This window comes from Thamnophis sirtalis, unplaced genomic scaffold (genome assembly GCF_051295495.1).
Source record: "Thamnophis sirtalis isolate CommonGarterSnake01/CBP01778 unplaced genomic scaffold, rThaSir2_p1.2 scaffold_4, whole genome shotgun sequence".
NCBI lineage: Eukaryota > Metazoa > Chordata > Lepidosauria > Squamata > Natricidae > Thamnophis > Thamnophis sirtalis.
The window spans coordinates 6934048-6951195 of record NW_028261384.1 but is presented as its reverse complement, the minus strand read 5'-3'; the positions used below and the strand labels follow the sequence as shown (position 1 = coordinate 6951195).

General features: G+C 45.5%; 1 protein-coding gene across 1 annotated transcript in view; it reads left to right on the top strand.

Annotated features, from left to right (window-relative positions):
• The window catches only part of LOC106549549 (corticotropin-releasing hormone receptor 2), a 56454-nt gene that overhangs the window by 37902 nt on the left and 1404 nt on the right, over window positions 1–17148 (top strand). Inside the window, exons 7-9 of the mRNA XM_087711819.1 lie at window positions 10330–10415; window positions 13000–13135; window positions 15098–15139. Of these exons, the coding sequence (XP_087567945.1) occupies window positions 10330–10415; window positions 13000–13135; window positions 15098–15139 (264 nt within the window). The remainder of the gene's footprint in view (window positions 1–10329; window positions 10416–12999; window positions 13136–15097; window positions 15140–17148) is intronic.

Here is a 17148-nt window from a genome sequence, read left to right as displayed (position 1 = left end):
ATATATAGAAATAATTTTAACAGAATAACAAAGTTGGAAGGGACCTTGAAGGTCTTCTAGTCCAACCCCCTGCTTAAGCAGGAAAATCTATACCATTCCAGACAGATGGCTGTCTAATTTCTTCTTTAAAATCTTCAATGATGGAGCTCCCACAACTTCTGAAAGCAATTCCACTGGTTAATTATTCTCATTGTCAGGAAATGTCTCTTTAATTCCAGATTGCTTCTCTCCTTGACTAGTTTCCATCCATTGCTTCTTCTCCTGCCTTCCGGTGCTTTGGGAAATAGGTTGACCCGCCTCTTCTTTGTGGCAGCCCCTCAAATACTGGAAGACTGCTATCATGTCACCCGTAGTCCTTCTTCCCATTAAACTAGATCAGGGGTCAACCATCTGCGGCTCTGGAGCCGTATGTGGCTCTTTCATCCTTCTGCTGCAGCTCCCTGTAGCCGGTTGGCACCACAATTTTGAGAGGAACTTCCAGGTTGAGGGGCGGAAGCACGGCACTTCAGGAGGAGACTCTATGGCAAGATGCAGGTTTTCCAGTCGGCTCCACAATTAATAGGGCTTTCAGTTAGGTAGAGGAAAAAGGACACCGCGCTAGGAGGAGACTCTATGGTGGGGAAACCGGACTTCCTGTTGGCTTCAGAATCGAATGGGGGGTGGCTTCCTGTTAGTGAACTTTGTGGCTCTTTGAATGTTTAAGGTTGCCGACCCCTCGACTAGACATGACCAATTACCGCAACTGTTCTTCATATATTTTAGTCTCCAGTCCTGATCATAGCAATAGCAGTTAGACTTATATACCGCTTCATAGGGCTTTCAGCCCTCTCTAAGCGGTTTACAGAGTCAGCATATCGCCCCCACACAGTCTGGGTCCTCATTTCACCCACCTCGGAAGGATGGAAGGCTGAGTCGACCTTGAGCCGGTGAGATTAGAACCGCTGAACTGCAGATAACAGCCAGCTGAAGTGGCCTGCAGTACTGCACCCTAACCACTGCGCCACCTCGGCTCTTATCATCTTTGTTGCTCTTCTCTGTATTTTTTCTAGAATCTGCATCTTTTTTTTTATAACATGGCAACCAAAACTGGGTTTGCCAAGGCGTTGAAATGGGATTAATACCTCACATCATCTTGATTATACCTGTCTGTTAATGCAGCTCAGATTCGCATTGGCATTTTTTGTTTTGCTTTTCCCCTCCTGGCCCAAAAAAATTATCCTGGAAAATTCCAGCGTCTCTTTATCTCCCAAAGTTTCTTCAAATTTCCTTCTTCATGCAGTTGAGGTTCGTTTCCCGCCCCCCCCCCTCCAATATCTTTTCCTTGCTTATACTTCACTTTTATTGCAAACGCTCTGTCATCACGCCACGTTTTTATAGCCTGGGCTTTCTTAAGCTAAATCAAATCACAAAGCCTTTTTTTTTCCTGTCAGCTTTTGAAAGAAAATTAGCATTTCCTTGTGACATATCCAGGTCTGGATCGTGGGTCTTTAATTAGCACGGTTGATTGAGATCAAGAGATGCCCATGCTTAAACCAAGGGCCAGTGAACAATTAGATGACTTTTCAAACCGATCCCGATAAAGATATTTTTCTCAAGGGTGAATATCTGAGCAGAATATGCCTGTCCTGTCTTTCAGCTGATCCCAAATAACCCTGTTAAAAGGTGTAAAACAATCCATCTGTCTTTGCACTGTTTTCCTGGTGCTTTGTTTTTTTTTTAAAAAAAAATTCGCTGTACATTAAAATTGGCTGCCTGGGAGATTGGCTGTGAGCATAGGTCACTGCTTCCATGGAGTGAGAATATTTAATTGGCAAGTCCGTGAAATTTGGCAGGCCTAGTTAAGAGGGGGAATAAGAAAGGAAACGCAGAGCAGCAGAAAGAAAATAATCCCCTTGGAATGAAAGAACAGGTCCAATTCCCTTTTGTCTCTTTTCCTTGCAAGAACCAGCCTGCACACAAAAATATTAGAGAAAGCTGTTTGCAAATAAGGTCGTATCTGCCTGGCCCAGAAGCTTGTGAGTCTTCACAGCCAGATGAGGTGACTGCTTTGAAAATATGGGAAACGGTTTCCCCCTGACAAATCCCAGCTAGCAGATGAAGGGTGAGAAAGGCAGAGCAGAAGAAGGATGATAGTTGAAAAGAAGGAATAAGGGGTGAAGTGATAGCAGTAATCCTGTGTGAAGATGGAGGTTCGTTCCCCGAGCTTGTGGGTTGGTTTCCAAACGTTTCGTTACCAGGCTAAGTAACATCTTCGGTGGAGTTCAGGCAGGGGTGGGATTCAAAAATTGGTTCCTGCACCGTGGTGCAGGAGGCTGAGTAGGCCACGCCCATCATCGCCCGGTTGCTGGGAGGCATGGCCATGATGGGTGTGGCCTATTCGGCCTCCTGCACCATGGTGGGGTGGGATTTTCACCTTCCCCAGCCTCCAGAGGCTTTACCCAAGCTTCCAGGAGGACAAAAATGGCCTCCCTGGCCTCCGTAACCCAGAAAAGGGCCCATTTCCAGACTTCCGAAATTTCTGGGAGGCCCATTGTTCGCCCCTCCCCAGGCTCCGGAGGATTTACCTGAGCCTCCGGGAGAGCAAAAATTCCTCCCCTGGGCTACGGCGGTGACCGGAGGGTGGAAACGGGCCCGGAACTTCTGGGAGGCCCATTTTTTGCCCTCCCAGAGCCTCCGCGCAGGCCCTGTATTTACCTGCATTCAAAATGGGCTTCATGGGGACTCCTGGAAGGGGAGGTGTGGGTGGGGCGGGGCCAGCCAGTCCTTGCAACTACAGCTTCGGCAAATCAGATGTAAAATTAGCATCCCATTTGCCCAAACAGATATGAACCGGCTGAATCCCACCTTTGAGTTTAGGGGATGTCAGTGTTGGCGTCCTTCTGCTTATAAGGGCTCCGTGTGGCCAGTAGGTCTTGTGATGGAAAGGCCATGTCAGGTGAGAGTCTTGTGATGGGTCAGGTCACGCCAGGTAAAGGTCTGATGTGACCCACCCCTCACAAGACCCCCTCACCTGCCCTGCCCTGACCCTCCCATCACAAGACCTACTGACTCCACGATGCCCACACCAAACCACTCCATAAGCTTGGAGAACAGACCTCCACTCTCATCCTACACTCAAGCTACAGTATTCCAATATTTGAGGGGCTGCCACAAAGAAGTGGGGTGGGGGGTTCAACTTATTTTCCAAAGCACCAGAAGCCAAGAGAAGAAGCAATGGATGGAAACCAATCAAGGAGAGAAGCAACTTGGAATTAAGGAGAAACTTCCTAACAGTGAGATCAATTAATCAGTGGAACAGTTTGCTTTTAGAAGTTGTGGATGCTCCAACACTGGAGGCTTTTAAGAGGAGATTGGACTTGTCTGAAATGATATAGGATCAACTGCTTGAGCAACGGGTTGGACTAGAAGACCTCCAAGGTCTCTTCCAGCTCTATTCTGAATTGAATTGAAATCCTTGAGCTAAGTGACCTGCTGGCGCCCCCAAACTCTACTGTTACGTGATGTGAAGATTTCATTGATTTGTCTTTCTTGTTCTTCTTAATTTCACCCACTCCGTTTAATTGCTCCATTTTATCATATTATGAATTAAATGCAAAGTTACAGAGAATCCTTGACTTAGAAACACAATTAGGTCCTGTATTACCATTGGTAAACAAGGGAGTTGTTAAATGAGCTGCATCCAATTTTGCAACCTTTTTTTTGCCATATTGTTCAGTGAATCATGCAGTTGTTAAGCACATCTGGATTCCCCCACTGACTTTGCTTGTCAGAGATTGGTTGGGAAAGTTGCAAATCACAACCTGGGAGGCGGCCATCCGTCTTAAATATGCACCAGATGCCAAATGTCCAACTTTTGATGGAACAACCATGGGGATGTTGCGATGGTGGTGTGCGCAGCTGCCTGGGGAATTCTGGGAGTCGAAGTCCACACAACTTAAAGTTGTAGAGATTGAGAAGCACAGCTCAGGTGTCTTCTCCAGCATCAAAATTCAAAGGAATCAGTCTGCTTCCTCAAAGTCCATCTTTCGCTTAAATTGAGTATCAGAGACAAAACTTGTTTTAAACATGACTTGTTTTACAGGTAGCCTGAAGTTCTGTAGATATTCTCAGTCATCCAGGTCATGGTTGTCCCAAAGATGCTTTTTTCAGGAGGAAACAGGACTTCCTTGTTGTTGTTTCTTTTCTTTTGAAGATGTTTTGCTTCTCATCCAAGAAGCTTCTTCAGCTCAGACAGGATAGTGGGAAATGGAAGAATTTATATTTCTTGCAGACAGCTGGTCATTTGCATCCTTTTAGAGGGTCATTGAAGCACTTAGAGGTTTAGCCCTTAGCGGCCTCAATGACTCTCTGAAAGAATGCAAATGGACCAGCTGTCTGAAAGAAATATAAATTCTTCCATTTCCCACTATCCTGTCAGAGCTGAAGAATCTTCTTGGATGAGAAGCAAAATATCTTCAAAGAAAAAACAAGAAAGTCCAGTTGCCTCCTGATAAAAAATCACCTTTGGGACAAAACTTAACAATTCCTTTAGTGACTGTTTAAAATTAGAATAGTATTGGGGGAGAAAATTACTTAGGACCATTTTCCACACTTAGGAACATTTCAGCATCTCCATGGACACATTTGATTTTATTTTGATTTTATTTTATTTGTCTTGTATGCCGCCTACTCCCGAAGGACTCCGGGCGGCTCACAATAGACAAGGGAAAGGGGGAAAACTAGACAAAGACAACACTTTAAAAACAAAACCACAACATTCACAATTTCCGTGGGGCTGGATATTTCACAGGCCCCCCGGCCAGCTGGAGCAGCCAGGACTTGGTGGCTTTGCGGAAGGCCAGGAGGGTAGTAAGGGTCCAGATCTCCACAGGGAGATCATTCCAGAGGGCCGGAGCTGCAACAGAGGAGGCTCTCCCCCGGGGGGTCGCCAGCCGACATTGGCTGGCAGATGGAATCCAGAGGAGACCTAACCTGTGAGATCGAATCGGTCTGAGGGAGGTAATCGGCAGGAGACGGTCTCTCAGGTACCCAGGTCCGATGCCATGTAAGGCTTTATAGGTAGCGACCAGCACCTTGAAGCGGATTCGGAGACTAATGGGTAGCCAGTGCAGCTCGCGGAGCATAGGTGTGACGTGGGTGTACCTGGGTGCACCCACAATCGCTCGCGCGGCTGAGTTCTGGACTAACTGGAGTCTTTGAACACTCTTCAAGGGCAGCCCCATGTAGAGCGCATTACAATAATCCAGTCTTGAGGTCACAAGGGTGTGAGTGACTGTCTGAAGGGCCTCCCGATCCAGGTAGGGTCGCAATTGGTGCACCAGGCGAACCTGGGCAAAGGTCCCCCTGGTCACAGCCGACAAATGGTGTTCTAAAGTCACCTGGGGATCCAGGAGGACTCCCAAATTGCGAACCCTCTCTGAGGGGCGTATAATTTCACCCCCCAGCCTGAGAGATGGAATAATTGGCCAATCTTTGGGAGGAAACATCAGAAGCCACTCGGTCTTGTCTGGATTGAGTGCTAACTTGTTTGCTCCCATCCAGACCCTAACAGCCTCCAGGCACTGGCACATCACTTCTACTGCTTCGCTGAGTTGGCACGGGGCAGACAGATACAACTGCGTATCATCTGCATATTGATGGTACTTAATCCTGTGCCGGCGTATGATCTCACCCAGTGGCTTCATGTAGATGTTAAATAGGAGGGGAGACAGGACCGAACCCTGTGGCACCCCGTAATTGAGGGGCCTTGGGGTCGATCTCTGCCCTCCGAACAACACCGACTGCGACCTGTCTGAGAGGTAGGAGGAGAACCACCGAAGAACGGTGGCTCCCACTCCCACCTCTCGCAACCGTCGCAGAAGGATACCATGGTCGATGGTATCGAAGGCCGCTGAGAGGTCAAGGAGCACAAGGATAGAGGGGTGACCCCTATCCCTGGCCCACCAGAGATCATTGATCAGCGCGACCAAAGCAGTTTCCGTGCTGTAGCCAGGCCTGAAGCCCGACTGAAAGGGGTCTAGATTTACACATGATGTAAATTCATATTCTTGGACAACTGGTTCATTTTTAGTGCCTGGTACCATGGGATCAATTTTTGCAACCTTCCAACACGCAAAGTCAATTGGGAATCTGGATTCTCATTAACAACCGTAACTTAACTACAGTGATTTTTATTTAACAACTGCGCCAAGAAAGATTGTAAAATGGGGGAGGAAACTTACTTAAGAATCGTCTCATTTAATAACAGAAATTTTGGACTCACTTGTGGTTGTAAGTTGAGGACTACCTGTGTTCTGATCTTTGTAGGCATAGAAACTGGAAAATTGAGAATATTTAAACCAAACAGAAGAAAAGAAGGCCTTCGTTTATCTAGGGATATATTTTCAGTCCAATACCTTTGGATATTTCAAAACAATTAAATTGGAAGTCTCAAAACAATGGCACGGAAAGTTGCTAATGGAATAGCCAGATACGGTAGCTGTAAGGGGAATAACTTTTCTTCCAACAACACGTAAATTATTCAAAGCCCAAGAATCAAATCTTCTGCTGAGTAGTGTACAAAACTGCTCATACAAGGATAGCTCTACAACAGTGTTTCTCAACCTTGGCAACTTGAAGATGTCCGGACTTCAACTCCCAGAATTCCCCAGCCAGCATTCGCTGGCTGGGGAATTCTGGGAGTTGAAGTCCGGACATCTTCAAGTTGCCAAGGTTGAGAAACACTGCTCTACACTAAAAGGAATGAGCTTAATTTTCTCAAATCTTTGCTACTAGTTTCTCACTCAACTGCAAGTATGTTCCTTTGGTTAGAACTCAGGTGGATCTTTTGAGACCCATTTGAAACTGGGATTTACTGGCTTAAGGAAATACGTGGGAGTGAACTTTTGACCTGGTTCAGTGATGGCTAACTTTTTTGTTCTCGTGTGCTGAATGTACGCATGCCCACACCAGTGGTGGGATTCAGCCAGTCTGCACCTATTCGGGAGAACCGGTTGTTAACTTTCTAAGCAGTTCAGAGAACCGGCGGTTGGAAGAAGTTGAGTTTGAGTTGAGTTTATTGGTCTTGTATGCTGCCCACTCCCAAAGGACTCCGGGCGGCTTACAATAAACAAGGGAAGGGGATAAATAAACAAAACAACACTTTAAAATACACAACATTCACAGTTACCGTGGGGCTGGACATTTCACAAGCCCCCCTGCCTGCTGGAGCAGCCAGGACTTAACGGCTTTGCGGAAGGCCGGGAGGGTAGTAAGGGTCCGGATCTCCACGGGGAGGTCATTCCAAAGGGCTGGAGCTGCAACAGAGAAGGCCCTCCCCCGAGGAGTCGCCAGCCGACATTGGCTGGCAGATGGAATCCAGAGGAGATCTAATCTGTGAGATCTAATCGGTCTATGGGAGGTAATCGGCAGGAGGCGGTACACAACCCTGATGCGGCCCTCAATGAAATTGAGTTTGATATCCCTGGCTTAGACAGAGCCTGGCATCTACCAAAGAGCTTGAGATCTTGATGTCTGTGGAAGGTCCTACATTTTGTCCCAAAATGCATTTTCTAATAAGCAACTGGACTTTCTTTGAAAACGTTGCACTTCTCATCCAAGAGGTTTTTTGGATAATAATCTTGAGATCTTGATAAGGAAATGAATAGAGCTAACGACTTACAGCTCTGCTTGTGTATCTATCCTGAGGAAACCAAATACTCCATTCTCACACCTGGAGTGTGTCTAAGTACCATCCTTCATTCTGCTGATAGTGGCCTTTATACAGCCAATTTCTACCAAAACAAGCCCTTAGGAAGGTATTGACTTACTTAACAGCAACTATAACTTCCATAATCCAGAGACGGTGGCAGAGATCAAGAGAGATTGTTGTTGTTAGTTGCGAAGTCATGTCCCAGCCATCGTGACCCCATGGGCCACATTCCTCCAGGCCTTCCTTTCCTCTACCATCCTCTAGAGTCCATTTAAGCTCATGCCAACTGCTTCGGTGACTCCATCCAGCCATCTCATTCTCTGTCGCCTTTTGCCCTCCATCGTTCCCAGCATGAGGCTCTTCTCTAGGGAGTCCTTCTTCCTTCTCATTAGGTGGCCAAAGTATTTGAGTTTCCTCTTCAGGATCTGGCCTTCTAAAGAGCAGCCAGGGTTGACCTCCTCTAGGACTGACCGGTTGGATGGCCTTGCAGTCCAAGAGACTCAATGCAGGAGTCTTCTTCTCCAGCACCAGAGTTCAAAGGCCTCCATTCTTTGGCGCTCAGCCTTCCTTATGGTCCAACTTCCACAGCCATCCATTGCAACTGGGAAAACCAGAGTCTTGACTAGACGCACTTTTGTTGGCAGGGTGATGTCTCTGCTTTTTAGGATGCTGTCTAGATTTGCCATAGCTTTCCTATATAAGGCGGCAATCTATCTCCCCTGGCCATAGCACTTATAAAATCCCCCTCCCCAAAAAACCCTTCTCATCCTTTTTAATCTTTACAGTGTGATTCAGTGAAGTTTGCCGGTTTGAAAGAGGGACTAACCCAAAGAGCATTGCTGAACTTCACTCCAGGTGGAGAATCAGACCTACTTTATGGTCCGTGCGAAATAATATTTTTCTGTTTACTGCTCTCCTCTTTCACTCTAGTGATTCCCTCGCTGGCACTGGAAAGACGGGGGTTAATAACTGGTACTTCAGCTCTGTCCGTTTACAAAAGAGACTTCTGTAGCTGCCAGGTGCCTCTGTCGAGGAAGCCCTAAAGGCATCTTTCTAAAAAGGATTTCTAAAATAGCTCCTTGATTGCAAAGAGTGAGCTCAGATATCTTTGCGGTCTTGATTTCCCCATCGACTCTCCTCTTGGGCTGAAGGAGACTGCAAGGGCATCGGGAAACAAGTTTTTACTCTTTCCAGTTATTCTGTTCTGACCAAGGCTTCCTGAGACCATGAAACAAACTCCTTGTCCTGACAAAAAAACCCTTTGATTCATTTACTGTGAATTCTGCTCATTCCCATCCAGCAAAGTCTTTCACGGGAGGATTTACAGTCACAGACCTTATCTGGCTTGGAGAGCTGACAGGCCGATATCTGCAAAACTTGGCAAAGAGTCTCGGAGAGTCACGAACCAATTAAGCGAACTAATTGTCTCCTGCAAACTCCACTCCCCTTTTGCTCCTCTTTTATTTCCTCTGGGAGGGGCCATCAATCATCCACCTGTGGCCTTACTCCCAAGTCGACCCCTGTTCTTTAGCTGTTCCCTTCGTCTGATAATTCTGTGCATGCGCACACTGGGAACAGGCTCCAGCTATTCCTCTGCCTCCCTGATGTCTGACTCTGAAGGCAACTGGTAACTGTCAGACGGCCCTGGCCCCCTCTCTGCCTCCGACACAGAGCCCTCATCAGAGCCTTCCCCAGACTCCAGGACTGGCCCATCTTCCTCCCCAACCCTCCTCACTCTCTGAATCTGCTGCCAGCTTCGCTGGCCACTGGCAGGCTACAACATATTCTTCCCGTAAATCAGCGTTTCCCGAGTTTTCTGGCACCCAGACCTAATTTCATGGATGGAAGACATTTAAGTATACATTCACATAGTTATTCTTCTATACATTTATTTTGCCCTCCCCTGCCCCCATGAACACTTTACAGGCCTTTCAAGCTCTCTGCATGCCCCTTTTTCATACCAAAAACAGGCGTGTATAGGGTTTGGGAGGCTTGCAGAGTGCTCCTGGAGGCCGGGGAGGGCAAAACCCTTTTGCTTTAAATTTACCTCTTCAAAATCTTGGTGTGTCTTATACTCAGGTGCGTCTTATAGTCCGAAAAACACAGTAATGACGTACGATTATCATTCCTTGTAATATTCATCCTTCAGACTGCCAATGCATCCCTGCCTCAAAAATCAGAAGGAACGGGCCCCAATTTTCTCAGCTACGAAAAGAAATCTTGAGCTATGCATTGATCTCAAGGTGGAAAATAAAAATAGTTTCTATCCTTGGGCTGTCAGATTCTTAAACACAGCCACAACCACAATCCATGCACACTCAGAAACATCTGACTAGTTGTTATTATTTCCCCCCTAATTACTTGCATAGGGATTATTCTTTATAATATTTATGTTTTGTTTGTTTTTTTGTCATGGATTGCACCAGCGCGGCTAAAACCAATTTCGTTGTATATATGATGTACAATGACAATAAAGGCAATACTATACTATAATAGTTTAATTTCGGCTTGCTCGGGAAAACTGTCGCTTCAGTCTCTCTCTTGTGCGGACAGAGGCACAGAAAGATCATCTAGCTGCGCTTATTCCCTGCTGAAATTTGTTGATTTGGTTTTCTCTCTCTTTTTTCCCCTTTTCACAGATAAATTTTGTGTTCCTGTTTAACATAGTTAGGATTCTAATGACGAAACTGAGAGCTTCAACCACCTCGGAAACCATACAATACAGGTAAGAACACTATTAAAAGTGGACCTCGGCTTTTGAGGTCAGAAATTATGTTGCTAAGGCAGGTGGTGGTTTAAGTGAGTTGTGCCAAATTTCTGTTGTGACCTGTTGGCTGCCGGCACCTCTGGCAGCCGAATCAGATAAGGAGGTGGCCTGGGAGTCAGGGCCAACATCGAGGCAACCTGAGAGCTCTGAGGAGGAAGAGGGAATGCAATAGCAATAGCAGTAGACTTATATACCGCTTCATAGGCCTTTCAGGCCTCTCTAAGCGGTTTACAGAGAGTCAGCATATTGCCCCCAACAATCTGGGTCCTCATTTTACCCACCTCGGAAGGATGGAAGGCTGAGTCAACCCTGAGCCGGTGAGATTTGAACCGCTGACCTGCTGATCTAGCAGTAGCCTGCAGTGCTGCATTTAACCACTGCGCCACCTTGGCTCTTGAATGGAGCTGGCAGAGAGAGACAGACAGAGGCAGAGGCTGGGCTGTCCATCAGCCCTCAGATGGAGAGTCAACAGCCCCCCAGGTTTGGAGGTGGCTGATGAGAAAGAGGAGGAACAGGTGGGTCTGGTGCATGACACATGGATATGCAGAAGACAGAGGAGAGGAGAGCAATGGAAATCTATGGGCCGGTCCTTGGGATGGCAGCGCCACCACTGCTAGCACAGCCCCACCCTAGCTCTGGGGATAAAAGGCAGGGGACAGAGATAAATAGGTATGGCAGACAACTCTTCATCTCCCTGCCAATCAGCCACTGATTGCTTGCACTTCTGAATCCTGTCTGGAAATTATCAGAATTCTTGGAATCTGGTGGGTTCCAGCCAGTACGCCCCGGTACGGGCCTCTGGGGGCAGCTGGAAGCAGCGCCCACCGTACTGCAACGGTGTTTTGGTGGGCCCGCCCGCCCGCCCACGTACCTTGCCTGTTTTTAAGCCAACCAGGCCATTTGCGCATGTGCGAACAGTATACGGCACCTGTGTGACCTCCGCTGAGCAGCTTGAGTGCTGCAGAGCGGTGATTGCACATGCGCGCGCAGCGCACATGCCCCAGGTGGGCACCCGGCCTTGTGGCAGCATACCGGTCAATCCGGAACCCACCACTGGTGTCTGTGTGTTCTGTTGGAAGAAAGTGAACACACCTTCTAGGACTTCCTTTGCAAGTGGGGAAAGAGAAAGAGAGACTCCTGGGGTGTTGGTGCCATTTCAGGGGGAAAGGGAGCGATATACTGCATCCAGTGTTGGTCACCGTAATATAAAAAAGATGTGGAGACTCTAGAAAGAGTGCAGGGAAGAGCAACAAAGATGATTAGGGGACTGGAGGCTAAAACATATGAAGAACGGTTACAGGAACTGTGTATGTCTACTTTAATGAAAAGAAGGACCAAGGGTGGCATGATAGCAGTATTTGGGAGCCAGGTCAGAAGAATCTCAGAACCTTTTTGTTGTCGCAGTTAAGCCAATCATCTCGGTTGTTAAGTTAATCACAGAATTGTTAAGCAAATCTGGTTTGTCGGGTTGACTCCGCTTGCTAATGGTGATAACATGATTCCAGGCATTCAGATTTTGACTGTGAGGCCATGTGGACATTGCATCGGTCAGAAGTCTGAAAAATAGTCATATAGGTCATGTTTTCAGTGTTGTTGTAACTTCGAACACTAAATGAATGGTTGTAAATCGAGGAATACTTGTATGGTATGTTTTGGTTGCCACAAATTTATATAATATATAATATAAAAAAGATGTGGAGACTCTAGAAACAGTGCGGAGAAGAACAACAAAGATGATTAGGGGACTTGGAGGCTGAAACATATGATGAACAGTTACAGGAATTGGGTATGTCTAGTACAGTGGTGGGTTGCAGGTGATATGCCCCGGTACGCACGTATTGGTGCTTCCTGGGAGCACCAGGTACCCTTCTGGTACGGTGCTCCAGAGGGCCCACCCGCCCGCCCAAGCTCCTTACCTGTATTTGAGCTCTTCAGCGCTTCCGTATACAGCACACGGGCGACGCTCCACCAAGCAGCTGGAGCATCGCGGAGGCGTCGCAGGAGGTAAGGATGCATGCACACACTGCCGCATGTCCTGCGTGCGTGCATGTGGGGGATTCCTGCCCCTGTTGCACTGTACCGGTTGCACCGGGATCCTGAACCCATCACTGGTCTAGTAGTTTAATAAAAAGAAGGACTATGGGAGCAGTCTTCCAGTATTTGAGGGGATCCTACAAAGACAAAGGAGTCATACTATTCTCCAAATAGCAAAAGCATTTAGACTTATATACCATTTCGTAATGCTTGGCAGCCCTCTCTAAGCGGTTTGCAAAGTCAGCCTACTGCCCCCAACAATCTCATTTTACCCACCTCGGAAGGATGGAAAGCCGAGTCAACCTTGAGGCTGGTGAGGATCGAACTGCTGGCAGTTGGCAAAGTTAGCCTGCAATACTGCATTCTAACCATTGCCACCAGGGCTCTTCAAAGTACCCGAATGCAGGACAAGAAGCAAGGGATGGGGGTTGGAAGAATTTTATGTCTGGATTTTTGTCAATGACGGTCATCCTGGAGCAAGACTTGATCTCTGACTTCTCCTTAACAGGAAGGCGGTGAAAGCAACATTGGTCCTCCTGCCGCTTCTGGGAATTACCTACATGCTGTTTTTTGTCAATCCAGGAGAAGATGACATATCCCAGATCTTTTTCATCTACTTCAATTCCTTCTTGCAATCTTTTCAGGTAGGTGAGCGAAATCAGGGAGTAAGTATCAAGGTCGCATCAAGTTAGTACCACTTTATAAAGCCCCGGTAAGACCACAGCTGGAATATTGCATCCAGTTTTGGTCACCGTGATATGAAAAAGACGTTGAGACTCTAGAAAGAGTGTAGAAAAGAGCAACAAAGAGGATTAGGGGACTGGAGGATAAAACATATGAAGAACGGTTGCAGGAATTGAGTAGGTCTAGTTTAATGAAAAGAAGGACCAAGGGTAGCATGATAATAGCATTTCCAGTATCTGGGGGGCTACCATAAGGACGCGGCGGTCAAACTGGGGGTGAAATCTAGCAGGTTCTGATAATTTCTGGAGAACCGGTAGCAGAAATGTTGAGTAGTTTGGAGAACTGGTAGCAGAAATTTTGAGTAGTTTGGAGAACAGGTAGTGGAAATTTTGAGTTCAGAGAATTGGTAGTGGAAATTTTGAGTAGTTTGGGGAACCGATAGTGGAAATTTTGAGTAGTTTGGGGAACCGATAGTGGAAATTTTGAGTAGTTTGGAGAATTGGTAGTGGAAATTTTGAGTAGTTTGGAGAACAGGTAGTGGAAATTTTGAGTAGTTTGGAGAACAGGTAGTGGAAATTTTGAGTAGTTTGGAGAATTGGTAGTGGAAATTTTGAGTAGTTTGGAAAATTGGTAGTGGAAATTTTGAGTAGTTTGGAGAATTGATAGTGGAAATTTTGAGTAGTTTGGAGAACTGGTAGCAGAAATTTTGAGTAGTTTGGAGAACAGGTAATGGAAATTTTGAGTTCAGAGAATTGGTAGTGGAAATTTTGAGTAGTTTGGAGAACCGGTAGTGGAAATTTTGAGTAGTTTGGGGAACCAATAGTGGAAATTTTGAGTAGTTTGAAGAACCGGTAGTGGAAATTTTGAGTAGTTTGGGGAACCAATAGTGGAAATTTTGAGTAGTTTGGAGAACAGGTAGTGGAAATTTTGAGTCGTTCAGAGAACCGGTAGCGAAAATTTTCAGTAGTTTGGAGAACTATGGCTCACCCCAGAGTGGGGTGGGAATGGAGATTTTGCAGTATCCTTCCCGTGCCATGCCCACCAAGCCACACCTATAGATCCGGTAATAAAAAAATTGAACTTCACCATTGGGTCAACCTATTCCCCAAAACACCTGGAGGCAAGACAAGAAGCAATGGATGGGGGCTAATCAAGAAGAATCCAACATAGAATTAAGCAGAAATTGCCTAACAATGAGAATCATTAATCAATCGAATGACTCGTCTCCAGAAGTTATGAATCCTCCATCACTGGAGGTTTTCATGAAAAGACCAGACAGCCACTTTGTCTAAAATGATATAGGATCTCCTGCTTGAATTAGAAGACCTCCAAGGTCCCTTCCAAACTCTTTTATGTCTGAAGGAGTGGATCTCCAAAATTTTGTTGAGCATTCATTCCAAAAACTGGACCTCTGTATATAAAGATCTAGTTTATAATTTCTGTCCCTATCATCAATATTTGAAATGTATCACTTGGACTAGTTTCTTGCATCTAAAATCCTGCATGGATAATAAAGAGTAAAATTGTAATTAAAAAGAAGGCAGGCAAATTCACACACTGAGCTTCCTCATATCTATAGATCAGTGTTTTTCAATCTTAAAAAGTTAAAAATGTGTGGACTTCACAGCTGGCCTGGGGAATTCCGGGAATTGAAGTTGGCATATCCTCAGTGTGCCAAATTTGAGAAACACCGCTGTAAACCATCACTAGATTTAAATTTAAACAAGCTTGTGAGAATTTTAAACTTCTCTGAAACTGCCCGGTTGGGAGACATAACTATTATACTTACTATGGGGCTACATCTTAAGATGTAAAAGCTTGCATCTAAACTGCACACAAGTGCTCCGTTCATATAAATGTTTTCTCTCTTTTTTTTACCTTGAGGTGGGGAAATCTACTTAATATTTCTCCTTCTTTCCTAGGGTTTTTTCGTGTCTGTGTTTTACTGCTTCTTAAATAGTGAGGTAAGTAGCATTATCTCTTGTTTTTATTAAACCAAGGGGAAATGTTTGCGGTGAAATGAAAACTGTTCCAAATTGCAACAAACAACATGTGAATTATTAGATATATTTATTCGCCCATCGCCCCAAGAAGAGCACTGTTAATTTTATATAGTGAAGACTGAAATGAAAGATAAGTGGAAAATGAGTTATCATCTGCTGTAGGAAGGGGTAAATTCCAGTATAATGGGCTGGTTCCAATATCTTCCCTCAGAACCACATTTGTGGGATTATTCGTTTTCTCTTTTTAATATAAATATATATTAAATATAAGTATTGTAATATAGTATTTATATTATTTTTAATCTATCTTTATATTAAAAAGGAAAATGGTACTTTTAATAAAAGTATATTTATATCATATGTAATATAAGTACCTTTTATTAAGATTATCATTATATAAAATACAAATGAAACAAGGAAGGGGGAAAACTGTGGGATGAAGAGGAAAATGAATAAGAAAAACAAAGCATTGACTTCCAACATTTTTCAATGCAGTAAAATGCAAAATAAAATTACAGCCTCAAGTTTTTTACTTTTTCATACTTAGTCAATACTAGTATGTACCAGTAAATATTGCTATAACCACAAAGTAGATCAGAAAACCTAATTTTGAGATTTCATTTTCTTCTATCTTCAGGCTAAAATCTAGAAGTGGTTTCTAGGAACAAAATTAGGTATATTATTTTCTCTGATTAAAAGAATTGCAGGTAGTCCTTGACCAATATTGGTCAAATTTCTGCTGCTAAGCAAGGTAATTGTTAATAGGTTTTGCCACATTTTATAACCTTTCTTGCCAAATGACTCACTGCAATTGTTGTTGGTAACACGGTTGTTAAGTTGTTAAGGCTTCCCCGTTCACTTTGCTTGTCAGAAAGTCACAAAAGAGGATCACGTGATCCCGGAACACTGCAACTGTCATAAGTACATGCCAGTTGCCAAGCATTCTAATTTTGATCACGTGACCATGGGGACGCTGCAATGGTTGTCAGTGTGAATCACACTTTTTCCAGTTCCGTAATAGAATGAATGGTGTCGAAATGAACGGTTGTAAGACAAGGACTACCAGTAATTCTCTGGTAACTCCATCATTTTGGGGGGGGATTAATTACCATATTTTTCAGAGTATAAGACGCACTTTCCTCCTCCCTAAAAAGTGGGTGAAAATGTCTGTGCATCTTACACAGTGAATGTTGCTGAAGCCCCGCCCATTCACCGGGCCCCACCCACCAGCTGTTTTTGGCCTCTGCGCATCGCATTTTTGTCCTCAGTGTGTCATATTTTCGGCCTCCGCATGTTCCAGGCTGCAGGGATCACCACAGCACATCGCCGCCGATCGGCACCTCTGTACATTGTGTTTTCAGCCTTCGTGCATCATGTTTTGACCTGTTCCAGGCTGTGGGGATTGCCACAGCACATCGCTGTCAATTGTCACCTCCATGTGTTACGTTTTGGCTTCCACACGCCCCATTTTTGGCATCTCCACGTCATGTTTACAGCCAGTTCCAGTTGGCGGAGATCGGCGTCCACGGGAATCCTCACCGCCTGGAACGAGCTGAAAACCTGACACACAGAGGCCAAATATGGGGTATGCAGAGGCCAAAAATGCGATGCACGGAGGCGGCGATGTGCTGTGGTAATCCCGGCACCCTGGAACAGGCCAAACACGTGACACGCAGAGGCTGAAAATGTGACTTGCAGAGGCAATGATGGGCTTTGGCGATCCCCGCCGCCTGGAACAGCTGATTGGCAGTATTCGAGAGGCCGATCCAACAGCCAATCAACTGCTTGTGCTGAATCAGGCTGCAATAAGGTGCTGAAGCTGACCAGGCTGTTTGCTGTTTGCTGCAAGGATGCTAGCCAGATGAATACTGATGGATGCTGGTAGGCAGAGGCAGAATTTCTTTTCCTTGTTTTCCTCCCCAAAAACTACTTACACTCCGGAGTGTCTTATACTCTGAAGAATACGGTAT